General features: G+C 44.7%; 1 protein-coding gene and 1 long non-coding RNA gene across 4 annotated transcripts in view; one reads left to right on the forward strand and one right to left on the reverse strand.

The window, feature by feature from the left end:
* SEMA3G (semaphorin 3G) overlaps window positions 1–4,231 on the forward strand; it is a 76,458-nt gene extending 72,227 nt beyond the window's left edge. For both annotated transcript variants that reach the window (XM_083488698.1, XM_083488699.1), the window contains exon 16: window positions 2,312–4,231. In XM_083488698.1, coding sequence (XP_083344824.1) covers window positions 2,312–2,767 — 456 coding nt within the window. In that variant the 3' untranslated portion in view covers window positions 2,768–4,231. The remainder of the gene's footprint in view (window positions 1–2,311) is intronic.
* LOC310700032 lies at window positions 305–14,956 on the reverse strand. Of its 2 annotated transcripts, XR_014522377.1 has the most exons (3): window positions 14,447–14,956; window positions 11,336–11,539; window positions 7,789–10,180 (listed from the first exon to the last, which is right to left on the reverse strand). It is a non-coding gene; the product is annotated as an uncharacterized lncRNA (long non-coding RNA). The 2 variants fall into 2 exon arrangements; XR_014522376.1 differs by lacking the exon at window positions 7,789–10,180 and adding an exon at window positions 305–7,091 and having other exon boundaries at window positions 11,336–14,956.
* Window positions 14,957–22,995: the final 8,039 nt, after the last annotated feature.

Below are 22,995 nucleotides of genomic sequence, written 5' to 3' on the forward strand. Positions count from 1 at the left end.
GGTAGAGGGATATACAAAACATCTGCCTGTGGTGTTTGCAGCTTGTGGGTGGTTTTTGTTTTTTTGTTTTAATGGGAGAAAGCATTTAAAGATACGCTCCCTCACTGCAGTCTGTAGTGGTGCAGTTCAGAATTACACCCTCTCTCTAGCCATTCTGGGTAGCATGTAGAAAGGCTTTGTCTATGCCTAACTTGGATCTTGTCCACATTTGAGCTGGATCTCACTTAGAAGCCACACATTCTCTATTCAGATTTGATCTCAGTTGCACGCACACAGGCTGGGAGGAGCGGAAGGGAAGTACACCTGGTTAGTTCCACAGAGTACAGATGACCACGGATATTCATTTGGAGTGCCACCAAGGAGGAGCTGGCTTGTGTCGCATCCAGTTAATACAGACACCTCCTGCTCAGATGTCAACAGATTCTTTAGGGCTTTTTCTTTGCACTTCCATCTGGCCCCTGTCATCTCATGTGCTTTCCCCCCTCTAGACCCTCGCCCCACTTCTTTAACCTTTCCTCATTTGGTTTCTTAGCCTTGCCTGCTGCATGGATCTCCGCTAGGAATTCTTGAATTAAACTGAAAATAGAGAAGCCCACGCTCCTACTGTGTGAGGTCTCGCCTCTCTCTCCCCAGAGTTAACAGGCTAGTCTAATTCCCAGGAAGCTGGGTTGAGAAAGATGTGATAATAGTGTGAGGTTTCTGAAGGGGAACTCTCTGGAGCAAAAGGGGCAGTTGAAGGCTGGGCTGGCCAGTAAACACAGCTGGTAAGTTCCAGTCCAAGACTGGCAATTGCTAATAAGGACAGCGCTGGTGTCATAAAGAGAGCAAAGTGGTGTCAAGACTCTCTCCTACCTCCCTCCAAACCCCATAGCTTTGTTAAAGGACCACACAGAGCATTGGAATGCGTCATTCCTGCTTGGTTCCTTGTTCTGTATGTAAGACAAATAAATACAAATCATTCCATCGTAGGGGGAGGGGGGAGGGAAACATTAAATGGATTCTTATGCGCCTCCACCCTCTTTTTTCAGTGTAGACTTTGAATGCAGAAGCATTCGGAGGCAAGGCTTGTGTCATAGGACCTGCCCGGAATGGTTTTATAGGTGAAGGATGTTCAGAGGAGAACAAAGCCTTCATCAAGACTGAGCCTGTTATGTCATTCTTCATGCACTTAAAAAAAAAGCAAATGAAGCTTATCCATCTAGTAGTTTAGGTGGTCCTCCTGGGTGGAGGAATTAGCTCCGGCAAGTGCTGCTTCCCTAGAAAGGGTGTTGGTTGCTTATAGCATAGGAATGAGACCCCCAGAGACAGTTACAGCTTAATTGCCAAGAAGGGATAGGCAGAGACAGGGAGGCTGTATGGATGGGGAAAGTGATAAGATGAGAAGGGTTGGTTTCTTTACTGAAAATGATTGGACGTCCAATCTCAGCCCGTGTTGAGGGAATCTGACAAGTGCAATGCTGTGCAAGCTTGAGACAATGGCAGGAGAACAGCTGGGACTTGTATTCCTTAGCAGGAGGCAGGACTCCAGGCTGGGACAATCCTGCCTGCTCCATATGAAAGGAGGCTTGCAGCTTGATAGGCTGTTTCAGGAAATAATGATACAGAAGTAAATGAACTTTAGCTCAAAGAGCAATGGAAGCAAACATCGGAATTGTACTGACTCTCCTCCTCTGGGTTTCACAGCAACTCCCCCAACTGCCACCAACCCTTGTCTCATTCTTCAGCAATGTATCAGTATCTGGGATTGTGTGTACGCATTAAAAAAAAAATCTGCATCAAGAAACCCTGAATTCATTGTCTTGAATAAATCATGTGAATGAGACAACTACCCTGCACCATTTATTCCATCTCTTCTAGTTAAGAGGAAGAGGCATGATGTATTTCTGACCACTGGAAATTCCTCACACACTTACCTCCTCTGAATCTTCACCAGTAATTGGTTATATAATTTCAAACATGTCTCCACAGCATCTCTGTAAATCATGGGATTTTTGGGGAGCTGTAATTTTGCACCCATTGCTGCAGGGATCTACTTGATGACAGCAGTGCCACTACGAACTTCAGAAAAATGCTGGCAACCCTTTCTCTTGATTCCCTGAAATGCCTTGAATACAGAGGTGCAGATCTGTAATTTTAGACTCCTTTCCATAGTTTTGTGTATTACTTCAAAATGTGCCCTCCTGCTCGTTCTACTGAGGAGACCCTGAAGTCCTTCCATGATGGCACCCCTGCTTTAGTAAGCTACAGGGCACCACCACCCAGAATCTAACCTCCTGCTCCCATTTATTTTCCCTTAACCCTTTTTCTCCAGGTGAAAACAGATGATAGGATCATGAGGACAGAGCAAGGACTGCTCTTCCGGAAGCTTTTCCGCCAGGATGCAGGAACATATTACTGCAAGGCTCAGGAGCATGGCTTCACTCAGACCGTCACCAAAATCATGTTGGAGGTGATTGAGAGTGAGCAGCTGGAGCAGGTCTTTCAGCGGGAGCAGGAGGAGGAGCCGCCTCGCCCCCTGTGCCGGGTGCCTGATCCCCGCATGCTGCATGGGCAAAGGATGTGGTTCAAAGACATCATGCACCTCATCGGCTATTCCAACTTGCACCGGGTAGAGGAGTACTGTGAGCGTGTGTGGTGCGGAGACCGCCAGCTGCGGCACAAAGGCAGGCCCCCCAAGAGCAAGAACATGCTGGATGGTGGCAGAAAGGGGCGGGGCAAGCAGCACGGAGAGAGGAACCGGGTCCCTAGGCAAGCGGCTGCCACATAAGTGAAAAGAGAGCCAACACATGGCAGGAGGAGAACATGAGAGGAGGAAAGTCGGCATGGGCCAACCTTCCTCCTCGAGAATGAAATCAGCCCCTCTAGGAACTGTCCTTATGATAGGAACTTGTCCTTTTGGAAGGGGCCACCTTGCTGATCAGCTGAGCCTGGAGACATTCCTTGCTGGAAGCACATCACTTCCCTCTATCACTTGCATTGGAGACAAGGACTCAAACCCCAGACCCATTTCCTTCCTGTCCTGTCTTGATGTATTTCGCTTGCACCTTGGGGGGTTGGTTGGTTGGTATCAGGTCTGGGATGGTGTGGGTCGGCCTGAAGACTCTACTCTCTCCATGCAGTTGTTGTGTATATTCTGTTGCCGCCCCCGATGTTCAATATGACTGAGCCACAAAATGCAGAGACATAAGGGCTGAGGATCTAAGCACGTGGCAAAGGAAAACCATCAGCAGAAGTACCAGAAGACACGCCAACAGCACTCTGCTTAGAAGTCCGGGTGGGAATAGTGGTGAGTTCCTGCTGGGAATGGGCAGGATGGAGGTAGGCAGGTCTCTCCTGCAGGTGACAAGTGACAGGCACATTCAGCTGCACGCAACATGTGACAAAAATCGCCTCTCTGAAGAGAGCGAATGCAGATTCCAGTGGGATCCCACCTACCCCCAGCAAAAATGGATAAGGAATGAATGTGATCAATGAGCTATGGATTATAATTGTTCTTTGGTGCTAGTGAGGCAAATTTTGTTTGTCAGTCTTAGGGACTTCATCTGTCCAGAGGCAGGAAGCAGTCTAAAACTTGGGGGGGGGGGGGTTTAACTGATGCGGCTTAATGTGGTCATTTGTGAATGCAAAGCCTACATTGACCAGAATGCTAATTCACCTTGCCAGTGGCTTTCTTCTGCTTGACCAGCAGTCTCGATGTTAACACTAATAGTGCAAAAAGAGGTTCGACAGGAATTTATAGGCCAAAGAAAACGTTATGTTGCATCTGCACTACAACATTAGCCTGCTACTACTCAGTTACAAGGCTGGGGCTTTCAGGGCTGGAAGTGAGTGGCAGGAGAGGAGTTAAGCACATCCTTCCACCTGCCTCCTTCCTGCCACTATGTGTGTTGGAGCTGAGAAGAAGCCACCAGGCTAATATTTATATGTGGCTGCAGCCATGTAATACATAGCTTGGCCCTCAGTTGTACGTATGTGAATTTTGCAGGCTGCCTCATACCACCCAGACTTACATCTTTCCCACCTGTGTCTTTTGAGCATTCTTAGCTGCATTCGCTGGGCCACGCAACATCTCTTCAAGCCCGTGTCAGAACTTTGGCTTTAAGTGCTCTCCGTCTTTCATTCCTGTATCTCTGAGGCTGTGTTGATCCCCTATATGAAACTGATTAAACGCCAACAGCTGAATGAAAACCACCAGTTTGTTCAACAAATAAATTAAACCCTTATGCAGCAAGCTCAGGCTTGGGGGCAAGTCTTTTCTCTTTTGTTTTCAGTGATTCAGTGTTCAGCTGCACAATGAATGGGTCTCATAGCAAGCTGTGCCCAGGACTGAAGTTTATTGCTAAAACTTCTTCCTACAATGTCACTCATTGTACAGTCAAAAGTTGATTGTTTTCTCCAAACACATCGAACAATGCATGTGTCGAGGGGCCAGAAAATAAAGCTCAACTGTCTATGGTTTTGTGAAGAGATTAGAAAGGTTAGCAGTGCACAGATGCCTCCTGAAATAAGATGTCCTCTCAGTGACCAGTTTCTGGAAAAAGCACTATTGACACAGTCAGTTTGGTAATAAATGGGCAGATAAAGACCATTGGGTGGTATTCAGTAAAACTTAGTTGAATACCACCCAATGTCATCTGTCCCCCCCCCCCCCGCCTTTCTGGCTGTCTCCAGACAGTGTGCAGTTTAACACTGGACTGGATGAACTTTCCTAGGAAGCAGTACCCATCTCTTGCCCTGAAGAGGTGTAAGTCAGGGTTTGTGCAGTGGTCTCTAGGCAAACATTCAGAGTTACTGTGTTATCTCTGCCCACCTGGACTCATGATAGATCAGCTCAGGGACTGGCACATTCTCCTTGTGACTTGCTGATGTCATGATGTTTCAGCATACAAAACTGGGATAAACACACGCTTCTCAAAAACAATAAAAATGGCAAAACACCAATTGGTATATACCATGCACAGTAACATCCTGGTGTAGACACATTCTCAGTTTGAAATCCACTTCCATCAGTTTCCGGTACAGCAAATGAATATTTGGTATAGTGCATGCTGATTTTAAAAGATGTCGTTTACATGAAAGGGATCCACCAGAATTTGGCAGGTAGTACAATTGCATCGACCTTTCATGCCAAAAGATGCCCATCAAGGCAGGGAGAAACAAGAAGTTCTGTCTACCAAGCCCAGGTTCTACCTCTCCTTTGTGACTGGAATTTAAAAGTGCTCAGAGCTGCAGTATCCTTGTGCACATTGAAGGCAGTTAAATTCAGATAGGTCAAGTTAGGGATCAAGAGATGGGATGATAATACAACTAGTAGCAAGTAAGACATGGAGAGCATTATTAGGAAGGATTAGGGAGCAGTTGCTGATGAATAAAAAAGAGAAAACATTGTGATAAAGGCAAAATTAATGGTAAGTATACTTGAACGTAATACAAATATTTCCTAATGCAGCTTGTACTGTTATGGTGCAGCAGCTGAGTTCTCTCTCTTAATAATGTTTGGTTCTGAAGTCAGAGGAATTGGCAGTGATGTGTCTTACATGTCCCAGGATTTATGGTGGGATGAAGGATGGGATAACAGAATGGCACTGAGTTCCTCCTCGAGTGTCCTCTAATTGCCCATTGCAAATTGAGTGTGTGCTTTGTTCTGTGTTCAAAACAGTTTTCATGCATCACCAGAGTCCCATTCAAAAGATGTCTCAGCTTTCTGTGCAGCAAAGACTTCTTGGTGAAAGGGTGGTTTTGGTATTCCTTAGCTTGGGCACGGGAAGAGAAAAATGTTCCTTCCAGGAATGTCATTGTATCTTTGCATGTCATGAGGCAAAGCTCATACTTCCTTGAGCCCCATCTTTTGTGTCAGGACAAGAGGAAAGGCCTGTTTTCTAAGCCTGGTTTAGGGATAAATATTAGGGTCAAATAGTCCTTTCACTCCATATGACCCATTCAGAGCATTGTGGAAATGGCATGCAGTGCAGTGTATCTGCTGGGATCCTAATTAAATGGAGGGAAGTGGTTCATCTTTGGAAATACAGCATTTGGTCTCAGGAGGAGGTGCAGTTCACTGAGAACAAGTACGGACCCTGTGAATGCCACAGGAGGGGGGGTGTCAACAACTAGTTCTAAGTGCATACAAAGCAGGGTGGGCTATTGGTTGGAGTAAACGAAACAACACTGGCAGCTGTCTCTCCATGGCCGAGGGTCTACTCTGGGTAAAAATTGAATATAGCCCGGTGGTGTGAAAAGTGATTGGGGATAGTAACTTTAACAAATGCATCTTGCTTTCTGCAAGCACAGGGATTGCCACTTTAAACACACCTTTCCTGTGTCTGAGGATTAATAATATGTATGAAGTTGGAACTTTTGCAGGCCAACTTTTGGGTTTATATTTGATCTGCTGCTGCTGTGACTCTTGTGAGGTAGCTGTCAGCGGAGGGAGATAATAATGCACTACTTTTCAGTCATTATTAGTAATAAGAGTGTATTGGACTATATGTGCTTCATATTTTGGCTTCCAAACTGTTCTGGACAATTTAACAATTTCCATTGCCCCTTCATATGAGATCTGTCCATTTATTCACCCATCCATTCATGATTGCTGTAGTTACTAACAATTACACACTCAAGTGGATGGTTTAATAATATTTTGCCTCACTTTTAATGTGAATGGGACCCTGTGTCTTGCACAACTATGGATTTGTTGTGAGACGTTAGGCAAAAAACAATTCACCCCACCCTTTTGCCTCAGAGCAATTTAAGGCAAATTATCTTTTGATTGGAGCATATTGAGGGGATATGGAAAGCTAAACTATTAAGCATGTAAAGATTCCCAAGACACTAAAGTGACTTATAGGCAATACTATTATTATGGGGGTTGGGGTTGGGGGGGAGATTGGAGTTTTTAAGCCTTGTGTGTGGAGCATATACTTGACATCTGATACATCCTCTGTCAAGAAAACTCTCTCAGAAAGCAGACAGCCTTTATGATCTTTGCCTTCTCCAGCTACAGTCCCATGAGCTAATGTGCCAGCAGGTCTTTGAAGCCGGGTGTGTGAAGGGAGAAGACAGGCAGACGATGAACTTCTTTCCTGCATCTGCTGGAATATAATTACATAGAGTTTATTTTTGCAAAAGGCCTACAAAGTGGAAAGTGAGCATGACATGAGGTAAAATAACAAATAGTGGGAGATCGCAGAGAGTGGATTTCACAGCCTGTGGATGAACATGATTTAGAACTTTCCTGTGCACTAGACTCGGGTCTCCCCATTTGCCTTGACTTCTCAAACTTGTGTGCGGTCATTCACCTCAGTGAACAAAGCAGGATAAAATCCCATCATTCAGATGCTTCACACAAGAGTACTGAATCCTACCACACCTTTTTGCCAGACTAAATTATTGCTCAGTGCTTCTAAGTGTTAAAGGGCACCAAGTTTTTCCAGAAACCTAATCCTGAGCTATTTGGTGTCAAATTCTATTGATTTCACTGGAATGTCTAAGTGGGTACATTTAGGATCTGCTGCCTGAAGCTTGCTTTCCCCCAAAGTAAGCCCCATTAAACTTAGTGAGACTTCCGGGGAAACAGGCTTAGGGCCAGGTTGCCAGAAATAACTTCTTTTTAGTCCACTATGTGTTATTAGATGCACCATCTTTTCAGATAATAGATTTCCAGGGTGAGCTCCCATCAAATTTTAAAACCCACTGAGATAAATTACAGTTAATATACCATATAAAACCACCACCAAAGGATTAAGAGCAGCAGTAACAAGGATTTAAAGCCAGCCGCTAAGATCAGCTTAGATATCAGAAACTGGCTGAGAGGTCGAAGTGAATAACAAGAAGATCCTTGTGCCATAACGGCATTCGATTTGGTGCCAGGCAAGCATCCTGGAGGAGGGCAGTCTGCATGGCCATTCTCAGGGTAGTCACACATTCCCCACTTCTGATGTAGACAACACTTGAGCTAGATAGACCAAAGATCTGAATCAATATAAGGCAAGTTCCTTGAGGGCTACCCTGAATGATAGGATTACTCTCTGTTCACATTAAACACTCCAATATCAGCTTCTTTTTCTTTGTAAGTTGGAAGGCAATTGTCAGAAGCCAGGTTGGGGTTAGAATGAATCTGTGTTTAATACTCAATTAGCACTAGCAAAACCACAAAGACGGGAAAATGTCATTAGGAAATTCCTTAACAGGGACCTGGTGGAGACAGGAAGAGATGCTGGAACCCTTTCAGACATGGATTCCAAGAGGGTGGAATGATTTTCATCATTCATCTCCATTTCCTTTTCCTCACTCAATATTTCAACTCATTTTGTGGGTCTCATTGTCTCTACTTTCAAGTGCTCTTCCAGGTGGAAGATTTTTCACATCCTAGCTCCTGTAAGTCATACATGATTAAGTGCACTGAACAAGATTAGTCCAAAAAGGAGTTGGCATCTAGCAAGATAAGTGGGGTAGAGCAGGGATGGTTAGAGGATAAGACGCCCACCACTGAACCCTGATCTCTCGTAGGCCACCCATCTGGCTGCTGGATTTTATTTTACAAAGAAAAGAAAACTGGGCTAGATGGATCTTTGTTTTAACTGGATAAATATTCAGCATATTCAGTAACATGTGCCTCAGATTACTTATACCTTAAGAGGGACATTAGCATCCTTGCTTTGTACATTTAAGCACATCACTGAATCCTGAGGGGTGGCGAGGATGATGATACTGAAGTCATTCATGAGCCAACTCTTGTGATGAAGATGCAGTAGTAGGGCATGTGCAGTATTTCTCCGTAGGATTCAAAGCCTCCCTGAAAAACTGTTTGGTTTCAGTAGTCTACAGCCAATTATATTTGGGAAAGCTTTGGTCATATGTGAGGGACACAGCATGTGGTGGAAATCCTCTCCCTTTTAGTAAACAATACTCCCTGCCCCAGTACAGGTGGCAGAGAACAGAGTGGGCCACATAGGGTCAGTGTTTGATTTACAAGGAGCTCAAAAGAGACCCAGGCCCCTTCACGTTTTGCGACAAGACTCTCTCGGCCACTATTCTTTGAAGGCATTGGATGAAACCATGCTTTGACTAAAATTGGGAGCAGGGGGAGAGGGTCAGGAGGTGGGCCTGGCAGATTTTATTCCAAGGCCACTCACCTCTCAGACCCCCAGCTGACCTCTCTGTGAAGCTCAAAGAAGAGAGAAGAAGGGGGCCGCACCACAATTCAGTAGAGTGTTGCAAGTTGCTAATCCTCACACAACCACGAAGCTTGTAGGGTGACCTTAGATCAGTCACACACTCTCAGAATAATGTACCTCACAGAATGGCTGTGAGGATAAATTGTGGAGGGACAATGAGCTCCTTGGGGTAGAAATGCCTGTATGCACAGACATGACCTCTCAGCCTCATGTGTGGCAGATTGGAGCAGAGATGTATAAGGGATTTCTGCGGCGCAGCCTGGAGAAGGAACCAAATCCTCCTGCAGCCGGCAGCATTTTTGGCTGGAAAAGGCAACTGTTTTTATGGGGACAGCATGATCTCACTTGCTCAGTAAACTCCCTCAGGCTGATAAGGATCTTGCTCCTTCCTGCAGCCGATCAGGCCTCACACAATAGTGTGAACCACCAGTCCTGCTGGGAAGAGCATTGTTGCCGAATGTGAAACACACACATACAAAAGCCACTGCCTGCCTTGGACTAAGTAAGACCAGGGGGTGTTTATAGACCTTAGCACTTCCGAGTGGGCGTTCTTTAACATACCAAGACAAAGGATGGCACAATAAGAAATTGTTCCATGTTTACTGGTGTCTGTTCCCTTCAGGATGTGAGGATCTCATTAACAGCATCAAACAATCCCACACATTTGGCTGCTGTGCTGGAAGAGAGGGATGCTGCCTCAGTTATCAGTCATCCTTTCATGTGTGCAGGCAAGAGGGAGGAAATGACAGCTGTTCAGAGATACACAACTTGGAATGGAGGCTCCGATTCAATTATCTCCATGATGGAGATAAACAGGAGGGTTTTTTGTTTTGTTTTTGTTGTACTACGCAGACCCACATTTTCAAAATGTATGTGGCTGTTGCTGTTGTTAGTCATACTTGGAGTAGAGAATTAATTCATTTCAGTGGGTCTATTCTGAGTATAATTTAGTAGAATATAACCCACACAATGAAGAAGTGAGGTTCCATGATAAAGCAGGTTATCTAGGGAATTAGAAAAGAAAAAAAAATAATAATGAATGAGCATATGGCATGCAGTAAATCTAGTTATATAGTCTTCATGCAGGGAGGTTGGTTTAAAAACAGGTGAATCTCCTTTACAATTCTAGGATGAAATGTGCATCAAATGAGCTGGGTGTTTTGTTTTGTTTTTGCTACCTACTCCCCACCCCCCTTTTTAAAGAGGTAAAGGACTCTGGGGTTGCGGCGCTCTTCTCACTTTATTGGCTGAGGGAGCCGGCGTACAGTATCTGGGTCATGTGGCCGGCATGACTAAGCCACTTCTGGTGAACCAGAGCAGCGCACGGAAATGCTGTGTACCTTCCCGCCGGAGTGGTACCTATTTATCCACTTGCACTTTGACGTGCTTTTGAACTGCTAGGTTGGCAGGAGCAGGGACCGAGCAATGGGAGCTCACCCCGTCATGGGGATTCGAACCACCGACCTTCTGATCGGCAAGTCCTAGGCTCTGTGGTTTAACCCACAGCGCCACCCGCATCCCTTTTAAAGAAGTAAATCAATGCTAATACAGGAAATATTGTGTATTTTTAAAGAGAAAGCAAATTAACTCAGTAGAGCATGCGACTCTTAATTTCTGGGTCGTGGGTTCAAGCCCCGTATTGGGCAAAAGATTCCTGTCTTGCAGGGGGTTGGACTAAATGACCGTCGTGGTCCCTTCCAACTCTATGATTCTGACACACTTATGAAAAGAGCTCTCTCTAGGGACTAGGAAAAGTGGATAACTGACTTTGGAATCCATCAACACTTTTGAAATTTCAACTGCAAATGAAGATCATCAAACTCTGCTGGCTCCAGAATCTATGGATCCTTGGATAGGCTTCCTCCTCCAGTCTGCTCCTCTGGGAGATTTCTCAGCCCTTCAACTATGTGTCAGATTTTTGGATGTTAATGTAGGCTGCATTCAACAGCATAAAGTTTTTCTTTAATGAGGCCCGGGTCAGGATGGAACCGTATTGCAGTGCCCAAATGGAATGAGAAACGGCTGCATCAGACACATCGTTCCAACCTACTGAAATCAACAGACTGCACAGACCAGAGGGACGATTCATTTCTGGTCTTAGAGCTCAGAGGCACCATTTTGCTTGGTACAAATACACCTGTTACACAGTTTTCACTTACTTGTTAACATTTGTACTCTGTCATTTCCTCCAAAGAGCTCAGCGCTGTATTTCAACTTCAGAACATAACTCTGAGATGGAAAGACTTACGCAAGGCTACGTGGTGAACTTCGTGGCAGTTTGAACCCGGGTTTACCACATACTAATCCAGCACTCTATCCGCTGTGCCACACTGGTGCCAACGCTGGGGAAGGAGCTCCATGATCTGATGAGCAGATAGGTACAAAAACAGATACAGTAAAGATAATTTTGTGACTCTATGCAGAGGTAAGGTAAGGGCCAGAGCTCAGTGGTAGAGCCCATGATTTTTGTGCTCTAAAGTTTAATAGCTGGCATCTGAAAGACCAGGGAGCAGATGCTGTGAAAGGCCTCCACACAAGACTTCAGAGAGCCATTGCCAGTGAGAGTAGACAGTAATGGGCTGAATGAGCTGTGGAACATAAGAGCCCTGCTGGATTAGCCCAAGGCCCTTCTAGTTCAACTGCCTGCTTTGCTAGTGGTCAACCAAATGCCTATGGAAGCCTTCCAGGAGCGCAACAGTGCTCTTTTCAGCAGTCTCCTCTTCTCCTAATATCACAGTCTTCCCCCAGGCTGCCCTCCTGAGTCCATGTTCCCATAATAAGAACCGCACAAAAGAAGTGGGACATTTGAAGCTGGCAGTTGCTGCCAAGATGGAACATGTAAACAGTGCCCAAGCATTCAGCAGAAAATGGAGCAAATAGTTTACAAGAGAAAGATAAATGCCCTAGGAAGTACGTGGCCGCTTAATGACAACTGCAATTACCTAGAATAAACTGCGGCATTCTTAATTTTAAGGGTCCTGATCCATCTTCCCTTTGAAGTCAATACCAGCCTCCCTACTCAATCTGCAATGAGAGGCTAAAGTGTGCCTTTTGTCAACACAATAAAATCCTTTGCCAGGAATGATTTCCATGGGGTAAAGAGCTAATGCAGCCAAGCAACTTGGTGGAATCTCACAGCTGATTAGAGTGGGCAAATACAGTGAAAATGCCACCAAGACACTTGCTTGCATTCTGTTTAATTAAATGGAGTTAAGCTAATGTTTACCGTGGGAAAAGGCACAAGGGAAAACACGATGTGTTTCTTTCTTCTTTTTTAAAAAAAACATTTTAGTTGCTTCTTTACAAAACGTCCAAAATGATACATAAAAATTAGAACAGTCCTCTTTGAAAAAGATAGCATAAACAACATGGTAAACCAGCAGAAGCAAAATCCAATTAAAAATAAGCTCAGGCTGCCAATGTTTTGTTTTGTTTTTTAAAAGCAGACTTCCCAGAGGGAGATTCCTGAGTCTGATGGGGTTGGTTGTGCTTCTTGGGGGATGAAATTCTTCAGGGTGGGTGACAAGCCCCCATGAAAGCCCTCCCCATGGTGCCCTCATAGTTCTAATCTTGGTGAATAAGGGAATGCAGAGTGCAGCCTCTCTCATGAACCTAATGTGCATCTGATGGCACAGATGTAGACTGACTGCCCCCAAACCAGCCATCTCAGGCCCTATGAGCAGCAGGGAAGGCCCTGTTGGTGGTTCTGCCTCTGGCAGTTGTCTGACTGGCATTGATCTGTGAAAGTGAAGCCAGCAGGGGTGCAACTACTATTAAACACAATATAAAACGAAAAGAATATAATCCAGAATAAAAGTGTAAAACCACACAAAGCAACAGCAAGCAGGGAGTCTCATCTCCCATCCCGCCAAAATGGTAAGGAGAGTGGGGGAAAGTGTCATGGGCCAGGAGTTAGCTTTGCCTGCTGAACAGCAGCCTGAAGGGGGAGAAGGCAGATTGACTCCATCTGCAGCTAATCAGCCTTCAAGGACTCAGAGATGAAGGCGCTGATGAGAACTATCTGGCTTCAGCCTTCTTAAGCAGAGCTTCCAGCAGCAGTCAGATGCTGGTAACAACGCTTGTAGTTCCTGGCCTGACCTTGTTTCCTTCTTGTCTTGACCCTTGACCCTCTGACCCCTGGACCATCTGACCACATGGATTGCTGTTCGCACACCCTAGGACTGGACCTGACTCTGGATGCCGACCCTGCCTTCAGGCAAGTATGCCTCAGAGACTCTTCTGGTTGGCTGGCCTCCCACTCCACTGAGCTCTACACAATGTTGCTCAGCAATGAGACTACAACAAAAGGGTTAATTCCACGTGTCAGCATAAATGATTCCCCCCTCCCTGTGCAGCTGCAGGCACCTTGTAACTCTCTTATCTGAGTTGCTGGTCAAACGAGCATCTAGCACTAAAGGGCTCAGGTTATTGTATTAATTGCTGAGGAGTGATGGACACTTGTGAAGACTGTTGGAGAAATCTCTGGAAACATGGAAGACTTTGAGAAAACCTCATCTGAGGGAAGTTGAACATCTTACAAGACTTCTGAACTTGGAGAACTCTGACAGTTGCAGATCTTAGTACTTGCCTAGTGGACTTTGGTACAGCAAGGACTTTGAAAGCAAAGAACCCTCTCTGGGCTCAGAGAGTAAAGACTTCTTGTAGCAACTGTTAGTAGTGTTAGTAGTGTGTTGTGTATGTTTTGCCAAGTAAAAGCTAACTCTGCGGTGAGCTTAACCTCTTGACTGAACTTCTATGGCACATACACAACACCCAACACTGGGCAAAGAGGTATGTCCTCACATGCCATGAAAACTATGTTATGATGAGACACACTTAACCGGGGGAAGTCATTCTGTAGGCGTAGAGCCAATCTAGACCCCTGCAATACAAATCTCATTGGATCATGGAACCACCAAAAGGGCCTCTTCTGCAGATCTGGGGCAGAGTAGTCTGGGAAGAGGCATTCTGTTCAATAGCTGTCACAACCTGCCTATACAAGTACAAATCTATATACTACTACAGCTCAGGAATTCTGACACAAATGTCCACAACTGGTCACCATCAGAGCTGCACAAAAACCTAGTCTGAGGCAATCAGATAAAACTAATATAACTAAATGAGGAATTTTGAGGCTAAGACAACTGATTAGCACAAAGTCAACTACGATAGAGGTTTTTGGTTTTTGTTTAAAAAAACAACTTGCCATTTTACTTGCTATTGTTAATCTATCATCAGTAAGAAATCCTTGCTGATATACTACAAATTACCTTGAGATGTACCAGTCAATTCCTTCTTCATTCTCTATGCAGGCTCCCCTGTCCCCCTCCTTTTTTTGTCTGTCAAGTTTTTCTCTTTAAATGTTTTATTGTTAGCATTGGTCCAGCCCCGTCATCATGGAGTCAAGATGAGTCAGATAAATAAAAAAAGCTTTTAAATCACACAATGCATGTGTAGATCATATTTTTGAAACTTTCGTGGTCAGATGGAATTCTCTGTAAGCTGCTTTTATGGTTATAATCAATCAAAGTATTAATAGTAAAAGAATAGCAACTTGGGAATAGTTAGATGCATGTCTCAGACATAGGGCTGTTGGTCCAGCTTCTGTGAGGTTTGCCAAACACATGTTTGAGATGCATGGCTGACAATTCCCCAGTTTCCAGAGGCGAACATCTTCTGGTAGGGAAATGAAGTGCGGCAGAACCCAGCATATATGGGGAAAGAAGGGAGCTAAAGAATGCAAGATTTATTAATATTTATCATCTGTCCTGTGTTAAAGAACTGTTGCTTATTCTAGAAAACTCTGGATTGTATAATATAAAAACCCTGTTAAACCCAAAAAGCTCTATAGTCAGATTTTTTTATTGCACTTTTGGATTCAGTGATTTTTGTTTGGTCAGCACGTGAAACTTCTTGGAAGACGAGGGCAGTATGGACTGAAGATTGGGCCTGCTTTCAGAGTTGCTACAAGATTTGAAGCAGCATTAGGCCGAGTAAGGTGGCCACCTCAAGCTGGGGCAGAGCAACAGCAGATCACACAGCCTACCCTGCACCCCTAAACAAGGGGCAGCTAACCTGTGGTCCTCCAGATGTTGGTTGACTACAACTCCCTTCATCCCTGATCATTGACCAGTGGGAATCCAACAACTTCTGGAGGGCTTGGCTATCATTGCCCTAAGGCAGGCACCCCCAAACTTGGCCCTCCAGCTGTTTTGGGACTACAATTCCCATCATCCCTGTCCACTCGTCCTGTTAGCTAGGGATGATGGGAGTTGTAGTCCCAAAACAGCTGGAGGACCAAGTTTGGCCATCACTGCCTAAGGTATCCTGCTATCCCTAGGTGTGGTAAAGGATGTTGCTCCATCACCAGCATTGCATCACGATTCAGCTGCTTATCTAGTCAGAGCACACGACTTTCCCCAAAGAATCCTGGGAGCTGTGCTTTGCTCACCACAGCACTACAACTCTCAGCACTGTTAACAAATTACAATTCCCAGGATTTTGAGAGAGAGCCATCTACTTTAAATATATGGTACATACATAAGGCAGTGTGTATGCCCGTGGTTCCCAAAGTGGGGCACACACTGCGGGGGGGGGGCAATTTTATTTTTAAGGGGGGCAATTTGAGAATGAGTTATTAACAGTGAATGGCCTTTTAGGCTTCCTCCACATGAATAGGAGTTCACTTTTTGAATAATAAGAATTATATGTCACAGGGGGTGGGCATCAGGATTTAGAGATGCTTAGGTGGGGCATGGCCAAAAAAAAGGTTGGGAACCACTGGTGTATGCGGAAGCAGAGAGGGGCAAATACTGTTCCTTAACCACAGGCAACAAACTGTCTTGAAGCAGTCCTGATTTAAAGGTTCAAAGGCTATGATACTGAGTCATTTGGCACTTTTTTTTTTTTACTCCTCATCCTCTCCGCATTGCAGGGCAACTTTTCCCCCCTGGTAAAATAATGGTTGGACACCATATGCCACTGGAAACCACAAGAGGGAAGAGCGCTCTTGTGCTTGAGGGTTTCCCACAGAAATCTGGTTGGCCACTGTGAAAACAGGAACCTGGATTAGATGGCTTACAGTCTGGTGTTTTTAGGTGGCTTACAGTCCAAAAGAGAAATGCAAGTAAACTCAGCATGTGCTCATTTGAAATAGGCGCGTATATTCTGGAAGAAGCTTCTGGAACGAGAAGCTGTGCAGTTGCCAGCTTCAGGAAACAGGGTTGTCATTTTTTCAACTGTCCACTGTCAGCAAGCCAGGCCACGCTCCCTCCTGGTCATTTGGCAACCCCTTCTATTGAAAACACAAAGTATGGTACTGTTTTGATGAGCTATCCCCGGGAGGAAGCGGGGAGGCTTGTCTCTTCCAACTGTGCAAGATATTTGGCCACTTAGAATGCCTATGGATGATCTAAAGCTGGCCCCTTCCAGGCCATAGGAGCAGAATGGGGAGTGGGCAGCCCTTCCCATAAGCTAAATAAACATATATTTAATTATGGTGACAGCTCCTGTCCTAATCTGCCCCCTTTAGTTGCTGAACTAAGATTTGAATTGGACAGCAATTGCAGCAATTGGTGTGTGGAGAAAGGAGTGAAGTTCCTGCAGTGCAGAAAATAATTGTTCAAAGGATTTTCAGCATGACACTCTGGGTTGATCTAATGGTCCACCTAGTGGTCTGCTCTGGTTGCAGCAGAGAATGTAATTCTCAAAGGAAATGAAAGACTGGTACCTTTGGCTGATCAGCCTTTGCCCTGCTTCCTCGAGCTGAAATTCAGGAGTCAGTGGAAGGGATGGTCCTTAGCCAAGACACCGTGAGGCACTATCTCACACCTCTGCATCAAGGAGGAGTTTCCTGGCTTGTTTCTCTGTGAGATGGCGGAATTTATGTAACCTCTTCCAGGTGGATCCTCAGCACATGTAGAACTATATAAAACTGTAGTTATTCATTAAGTCCAGTATACTGTCTTGGAAAGCATCCTGTTCTATAAGCTGAAGTGTGCAAAACAAAATAGTAGAGAATGCCTCCATTCTCTGCAAATCTTGACATGCTCCATTTTGGGACACTGATACATTCTCAAGATGTGTATACCCTGAAAACATCTGGTGCATAAAATCATTTTATTTAATTTCTTTTAATATTTTTTTTTATTAGTTTTCAATTACAATCCAATCATAGCCTCATTATAACAATACCAATTTATAATACAATTAATACTGATCGTTCAAATACTGAATTATATAATTTAGATAAAGTGGGCCCCCACATACCAGATTTGACGATTTTCTTTATTTCTGCATTCCAAAATCTTACTAATTTCAATTACCTTCTGGTCATAGCAATAATCCCTCATACAACAACTGCAATATTAATAACTTCTATTCGTGTTGGCACATTAAATGATTTATAAAACTACAAGTGAGGAACTCCGATTATATCCTTGTTCTTCCTGTGTGTGGCAATTATTCTGTCCGTTGTGTTTCTTCCTGTCCTTGTAAGATGTTATGTCTTTCTTTCCCCTGGTTGTTGCTGTTATCCATCATGCTTTGGGTGGAGGTGATATCCCACTGTTGATCCAGAAATTTCTCCGTTGCTCCATCCCATGCTTTGTTGTTTTGCAACTTTAACAACAGCTGCAAAAGTCACTGTCTCAGTAAATACTATCTGTTGTCACAATTTTTCCTCTCAGCCTGGGAAGAAGAGCTGTCTGTGGAACTGCAGATGACTCAACAAAGAACCCTATCAGTTCCTTGGCAGTTCACGGACTCCTTTCATCATCATCATCATAATAATAATAATAATAATAATAATTTATTATTTGTACCCCACCTATCTGGCTGGGTTTCCCCAGCCACTCTGGGCGGCTTCCACAGAAACAAAAAATACACTAAAATCACACATTAAAAACTTCCCTGAACAGGGCTGCCTTAAGATGTCTTCTGAATGTCAGGTAGTTGTTGATCGCTTTGACATCTGATGGGAGGGCGTTCCACAGGGCGGGCGCCACTACCGAGAAGGCCCTCTGCCTGGTTCCCTGTAGCTTTGCTTCTCGCAATGAGGGAACCGCCAGAAGGCCCTCGGCGCTGAACCTCAGTGTGCGGGCAAAACGATGGGGGTGGAGACGCTCTTTCATCCTTCCTTCCAACTGCAGATATATAAGCAATTATACTTCCAATTAAATTAAACCCCAAGTCCTCTTAGCGTAATTCAGTTCACTTTGTAATTAATAAAGGATGGGGAAGAGTCAGCTCCAAGTTTCCATCATAAACCTTTTGCAAAATAGAGCTTCCCTCCCTTTTTCCTTTCTTTACACACACAGTTCTGTTTGATGTTATATTCCATATTTATAATCCAGTTTCTTCCATCCTCGCTTGTACAAATGTATTTTGAACTAACATTCAGAATGGGACATCCCTATTTTCATTGGAGAAATCTTGGAGGGCATGAGATAGAAGTAGAATGATGGCATGCGAAGATGGTGTGCTACTCAGGGGAGAAAATGGAAGGAGAAAGACATCTAGTGAGGAAATAACTGAAAGGCTTCCTCTTTCTCTACAGACCTCCTTCAGCGTTAAGATCCGCAGAGGAAGCCCTCTTGTTCTTTCACTGCCTCCAGAAGCTTGGGGGTAATGGTGGATAAGAAGAGGGCATTCTCTGTGGCAACCCATAAGTTGTGGCACTGCCTCCTCACAGAGGTGCATCCGGCATCTTCATTATATACTGTGGCTTCATTATGCACGGGAGCCAGTGTGATGTAGTGGTTAAGAGCAGTGGACTCGTAATCTGGTGAACCGGGTTCGCGTCTCCGCTCCTCCACATGCAGCTGCTGGGTGACCTTCAGCTAGTCACACTTCTTGAAGTCTCTCAGCCCCACACACCTCACAGAGTGTTTGTTGTGGGGGAGGAAGGGAAAGGAGATTGTTAGCCACTTTGAGACTCCTTAAAGGTAAAGGTAAAGGGACCCTTGCCCATTAGGTCCAGTCGTGGCTGACTCTGGGGTTGCGGTGCTCATCTTGCTTTATTGGCCGAGGGAGCTGGCGTACAGCTTCCGGGTCATGTGGCCAGCATCACTAAGCCGCTTCTGGCGAACCAGAAAGCACACGGAAACACCGTTTACCTTCCCACCGGAGCGGTACCTATTTCTCTACTTGCACTTTGACGTGCTTTCGAACTGCTAGGTTGGCAGGAGCTGGGACCGAGCAATGGGAGCTTACCCTGTTGCGGGGATTTGAACTGCAGACCATCTGATCAGCAAGTCCTAGGCTCTGTGGTTTAACCCACAGCGCCACCCGCATCCCTTGAGACTCCTTAGGGTAGTGATAAAGCAGGATATCAAATCCAAACTCCTCCTCCTCTTCTTTTGGCAGATGCTGAAGGAACACCTCTTTACTTGGGCTTTTAACACCTGAGGTATATAGATTTTTTTAGGGCCTCCCTTCTCCTGTCATAACACCAAACTTTTGCAGAAATGGAGCAATCTTGTGGATATAATCTTTGTACGCTGTATTCACTGTGTATTCTGTACGCTGTATTCACTGTGTACTATGGTGGCTTCCATGTTGTTGTGCAACACATCCACGAACACATTACTTGTAAGGGCCTGATCACTTATGGCTTTTCAGGCAACCCAAATAACTCCTCTGGGATTTTCTTAAGCAGCTGCATCTTTGAGAAGACTTGGTTCAGCACGGCCCTGGCAGCTGTTAGCTCCAATGGGGATTCTGCTTGCTTGGCAAGAGAGACCCCTCACGTTGCCAGTGCCAAGACGTGATGATTAAGGCTGCGTTTTCTCCCCGTCTCATGCTATGCAACTGCTGATTTATTTCACAATGCTGTGTGTGTAATTCTTAGCACGCCGTCCAAATCATTGCGCAAATAATATTTACTTGTGTGGGAACATGCGCTTGTGGCATCAGGAAGTTTTCACAGAAATCTGCAATGAATATCGGGGGTGGGAGTAGAAAGTCAATTGTGATGTAACTGCAATCACAGTCTGCTGTCAAGACTCGATGACTCAATAGCAGATACAAGGCACCCTTAATATAAATGGATTGTCTGTGCTTAATGGTTACCAAATGTTCCTCGCTTAAATTTATTTATTGTTTATTTTATTTAAAGGGATACTTTTATTTGGAGATGCAGTCCTTTGTTTGAAATCAGAGATGTTGCTTGAAGAGCAGTAACTATGTCATGGCAACTTATTTGCTATGCAGACATCCCTGAGTTTACAAAGCTGGATGGATGACAGTATGGAAACACAGAATTGTACCGTATGCTGATCCTACTTAGTTTGATGCAACCCATGGAGTCCTGGCGAGATCCAGCATAGCCCTAGTGGCTAGAGCACTAGACCATTACCTGGGGAATTAGAGGTTCAGAACCCCTCTCAGCCCTGAAACTCACTGGATGCTTGTGGGGCAGTCACCATCCCTCAGCCCAAGTTGCATCAAAGGATAGGGGGCGGGGAGAGTGTTCCATGTATGGTACCCTGTTGTTGGTGGACTTGGGCTTGACTTGCATATGTTGTGGAGAAGAAACCATTTGTCAGGTGCAGCTGCCATGGCACAAAAGTAACCACTATATGTAAGATAGTTGATTATGTGGTTCTAAGAATATGGGAGGACCAGCATAAATTATGTAGGTGCCCTTTTCACCAACCTATGCTCCCTGCAAATTCTGTTTATGATCCATCTCCTATGAAACTAATGTATGCAGCTCACGTCACTTGAAAGTCAACTGGAGCTATTTGCTCTTCTCTTAGGATTTGTGGGATTCTAAAAATGCACAGATTTTCACATAAAGTGTGATAGATTGTTCCAGGCAGATGGACTGTATTAGTCACTAAGGGTATATACATATTAGTGGCTTAAAATGCAGTGAGATCATTTCCCCCCACTACAGTTCAAGTCACATTTGCATGTGCAGTACACGTCAGGCAGGGGACAAAGGTGTCTTCAATTGATGCACATTACCTGCTTTATTTTCCTACACCTGCAGCTTCCCCAAACTCCTATTCAAGGAAGCTGACATCTATTCACACGCTGTCACCTGCCCATGAGCAACAGCTGTTTGACCTGTGCAAACCTCAGATCAATCATGGCTTGTTTTCAAATTGAATGGAAGCTGTCTTGAAGGGAAATGCATCAAACAGAAGTAAATCTCAAGAAACTATGGATTACATATAGATCGTAGCTAACTTCATGTGCACCCAGCTTTGAATACCAGTGGTGGGAGCACACTGAAGATGGAGTAAATGGTAATGTGTGGCTTTTGCTTTCTGCTAAGATTTTATAACTCCCCTTTCCATTTTTTAAAAAAGTAAATTCTTCCCTGGTATATGATTACAAAGGAACGGTTGCTACCTTTCCAGACGGATGGGCAGGTAACCATAAAATACACACCAAAGTAAAACAAAATAAAAACAGTTTAAGGGCTGAAAAAAGGCCCTTGGTTATTTGACATATCTTTGGGGATACTGCCATCATGTGGCTTACTGATGCTCAGTTTCTTGCCATATTTTTTCATCATCTTGGTTCTCTCCAGTTCAAAAATCTTCTTGGGTTATCTTCCTGGATAAATGGGACAGAGGGTGGGGAAGCAAATACAAATAAACTTGCACAATCTTTAGTATTACAGGGCTGACTAAATATTTTAAATGGTTAGATGTGCAGCAGGCCCATGAATTCTGCAGTCTGTGAGGGCCCTGATCCAGAGAAAGGGAGGGGGCTTTGTAGACCACACCCCTGCTTGATGCATGCAGGCAATCCTGCGCAAGAAATGGTCCCATCACTAATTGTTTTTTTTTTAAAGGTAGCCTTTTCAAAATCAAATTCTTTCCCATTGTCCAAGGATAAGAAAAAAAATATTACTGTATTCATGGATTCTTGAAAATAAAATAGTTTAATCTTGGGAAATCCCCCAGCCACTCCTTGAAGCAAGGGTCCACCACCTCTCTAGGTAATTGGTTCAATTGTCAAACTGCTCTTTCCATCAAAAGTAATCTCGTGGCCCTTTAAGCTTAGTAGATCTGGTGTTTGGGGGCAGCAGAGAATAAGTCTTTTGCCCTCTAGTTCTATAACGACAGCCATTCAGGTAGTGTATATACATTATACACTATCATTATCATATACCCCACCTGTGCCTTCCCTTCTACAGGGTAAATATAATCAGTTACTTCAACCTTTCCTCACAGGATTTGTGTTCTGTATTGGTGACTGTCTTCATTGCTCCCCCCACCCCCATGAACCTATTCCTTTGAGGCGTGACTTGGTTTGCGCACACTTCCATCAGTTTAATTCCGCCATCCTATGCACGCTTACAGGGACGCGGGTGGCGCTGTGGGTTAAACCACAGAGCCTAGGACTTGCTGATCAGAAGGTTGGCAGTTCAAATCCCCCCGACGGGGTGAGCTCCTGTTCCTCGGTCCCTGCTCCTGCCAACCTAGCAGTTCGAATGCACGTCAAAGTGCAAGTAGATGAATAGGTACTGCTCCGGCGGGAAGGTAAATAGTGAGTGTTTCCGTGCACTGCTCTGGTTCTCCAGAAGCGGCTTAGTCATGCTGGCCACATCTCGGCCAATAAAGCAAGATGAGTGCCGCAACCCCAGAGTCGGCCACAACTGGAACTAACGGTCAGGGGTTCCTTTACCTTTATGCACGCTTACACAGGATGGGGTTTCCTTCTTGGCACGTCTCTTTAGGTCAGGGGTCTGCAACCTTTAAGACAAAAAGAGCCACTTGGACCGAAGGGGAAAAAACTGGGAGCCGCAAAACCATTGCGACATTTAAAACAGTGGGGAGTGTCGGGGCACACAATGCGCCTC

The sequence above is a fragment of the Podarcis liolepis genome, assembly GCF_965112155.1.
Source record: "Podarcis liolepis genome assembly, chromosome: 2".
In the NCBI taxonomy this organism is placed as follows: domain Eukaryota; kingdom Metazoa; phylum Chordata; class Lepidosauria; order Squamata; family Lacertidae; genus Podarcis; species Podarcis liolepis.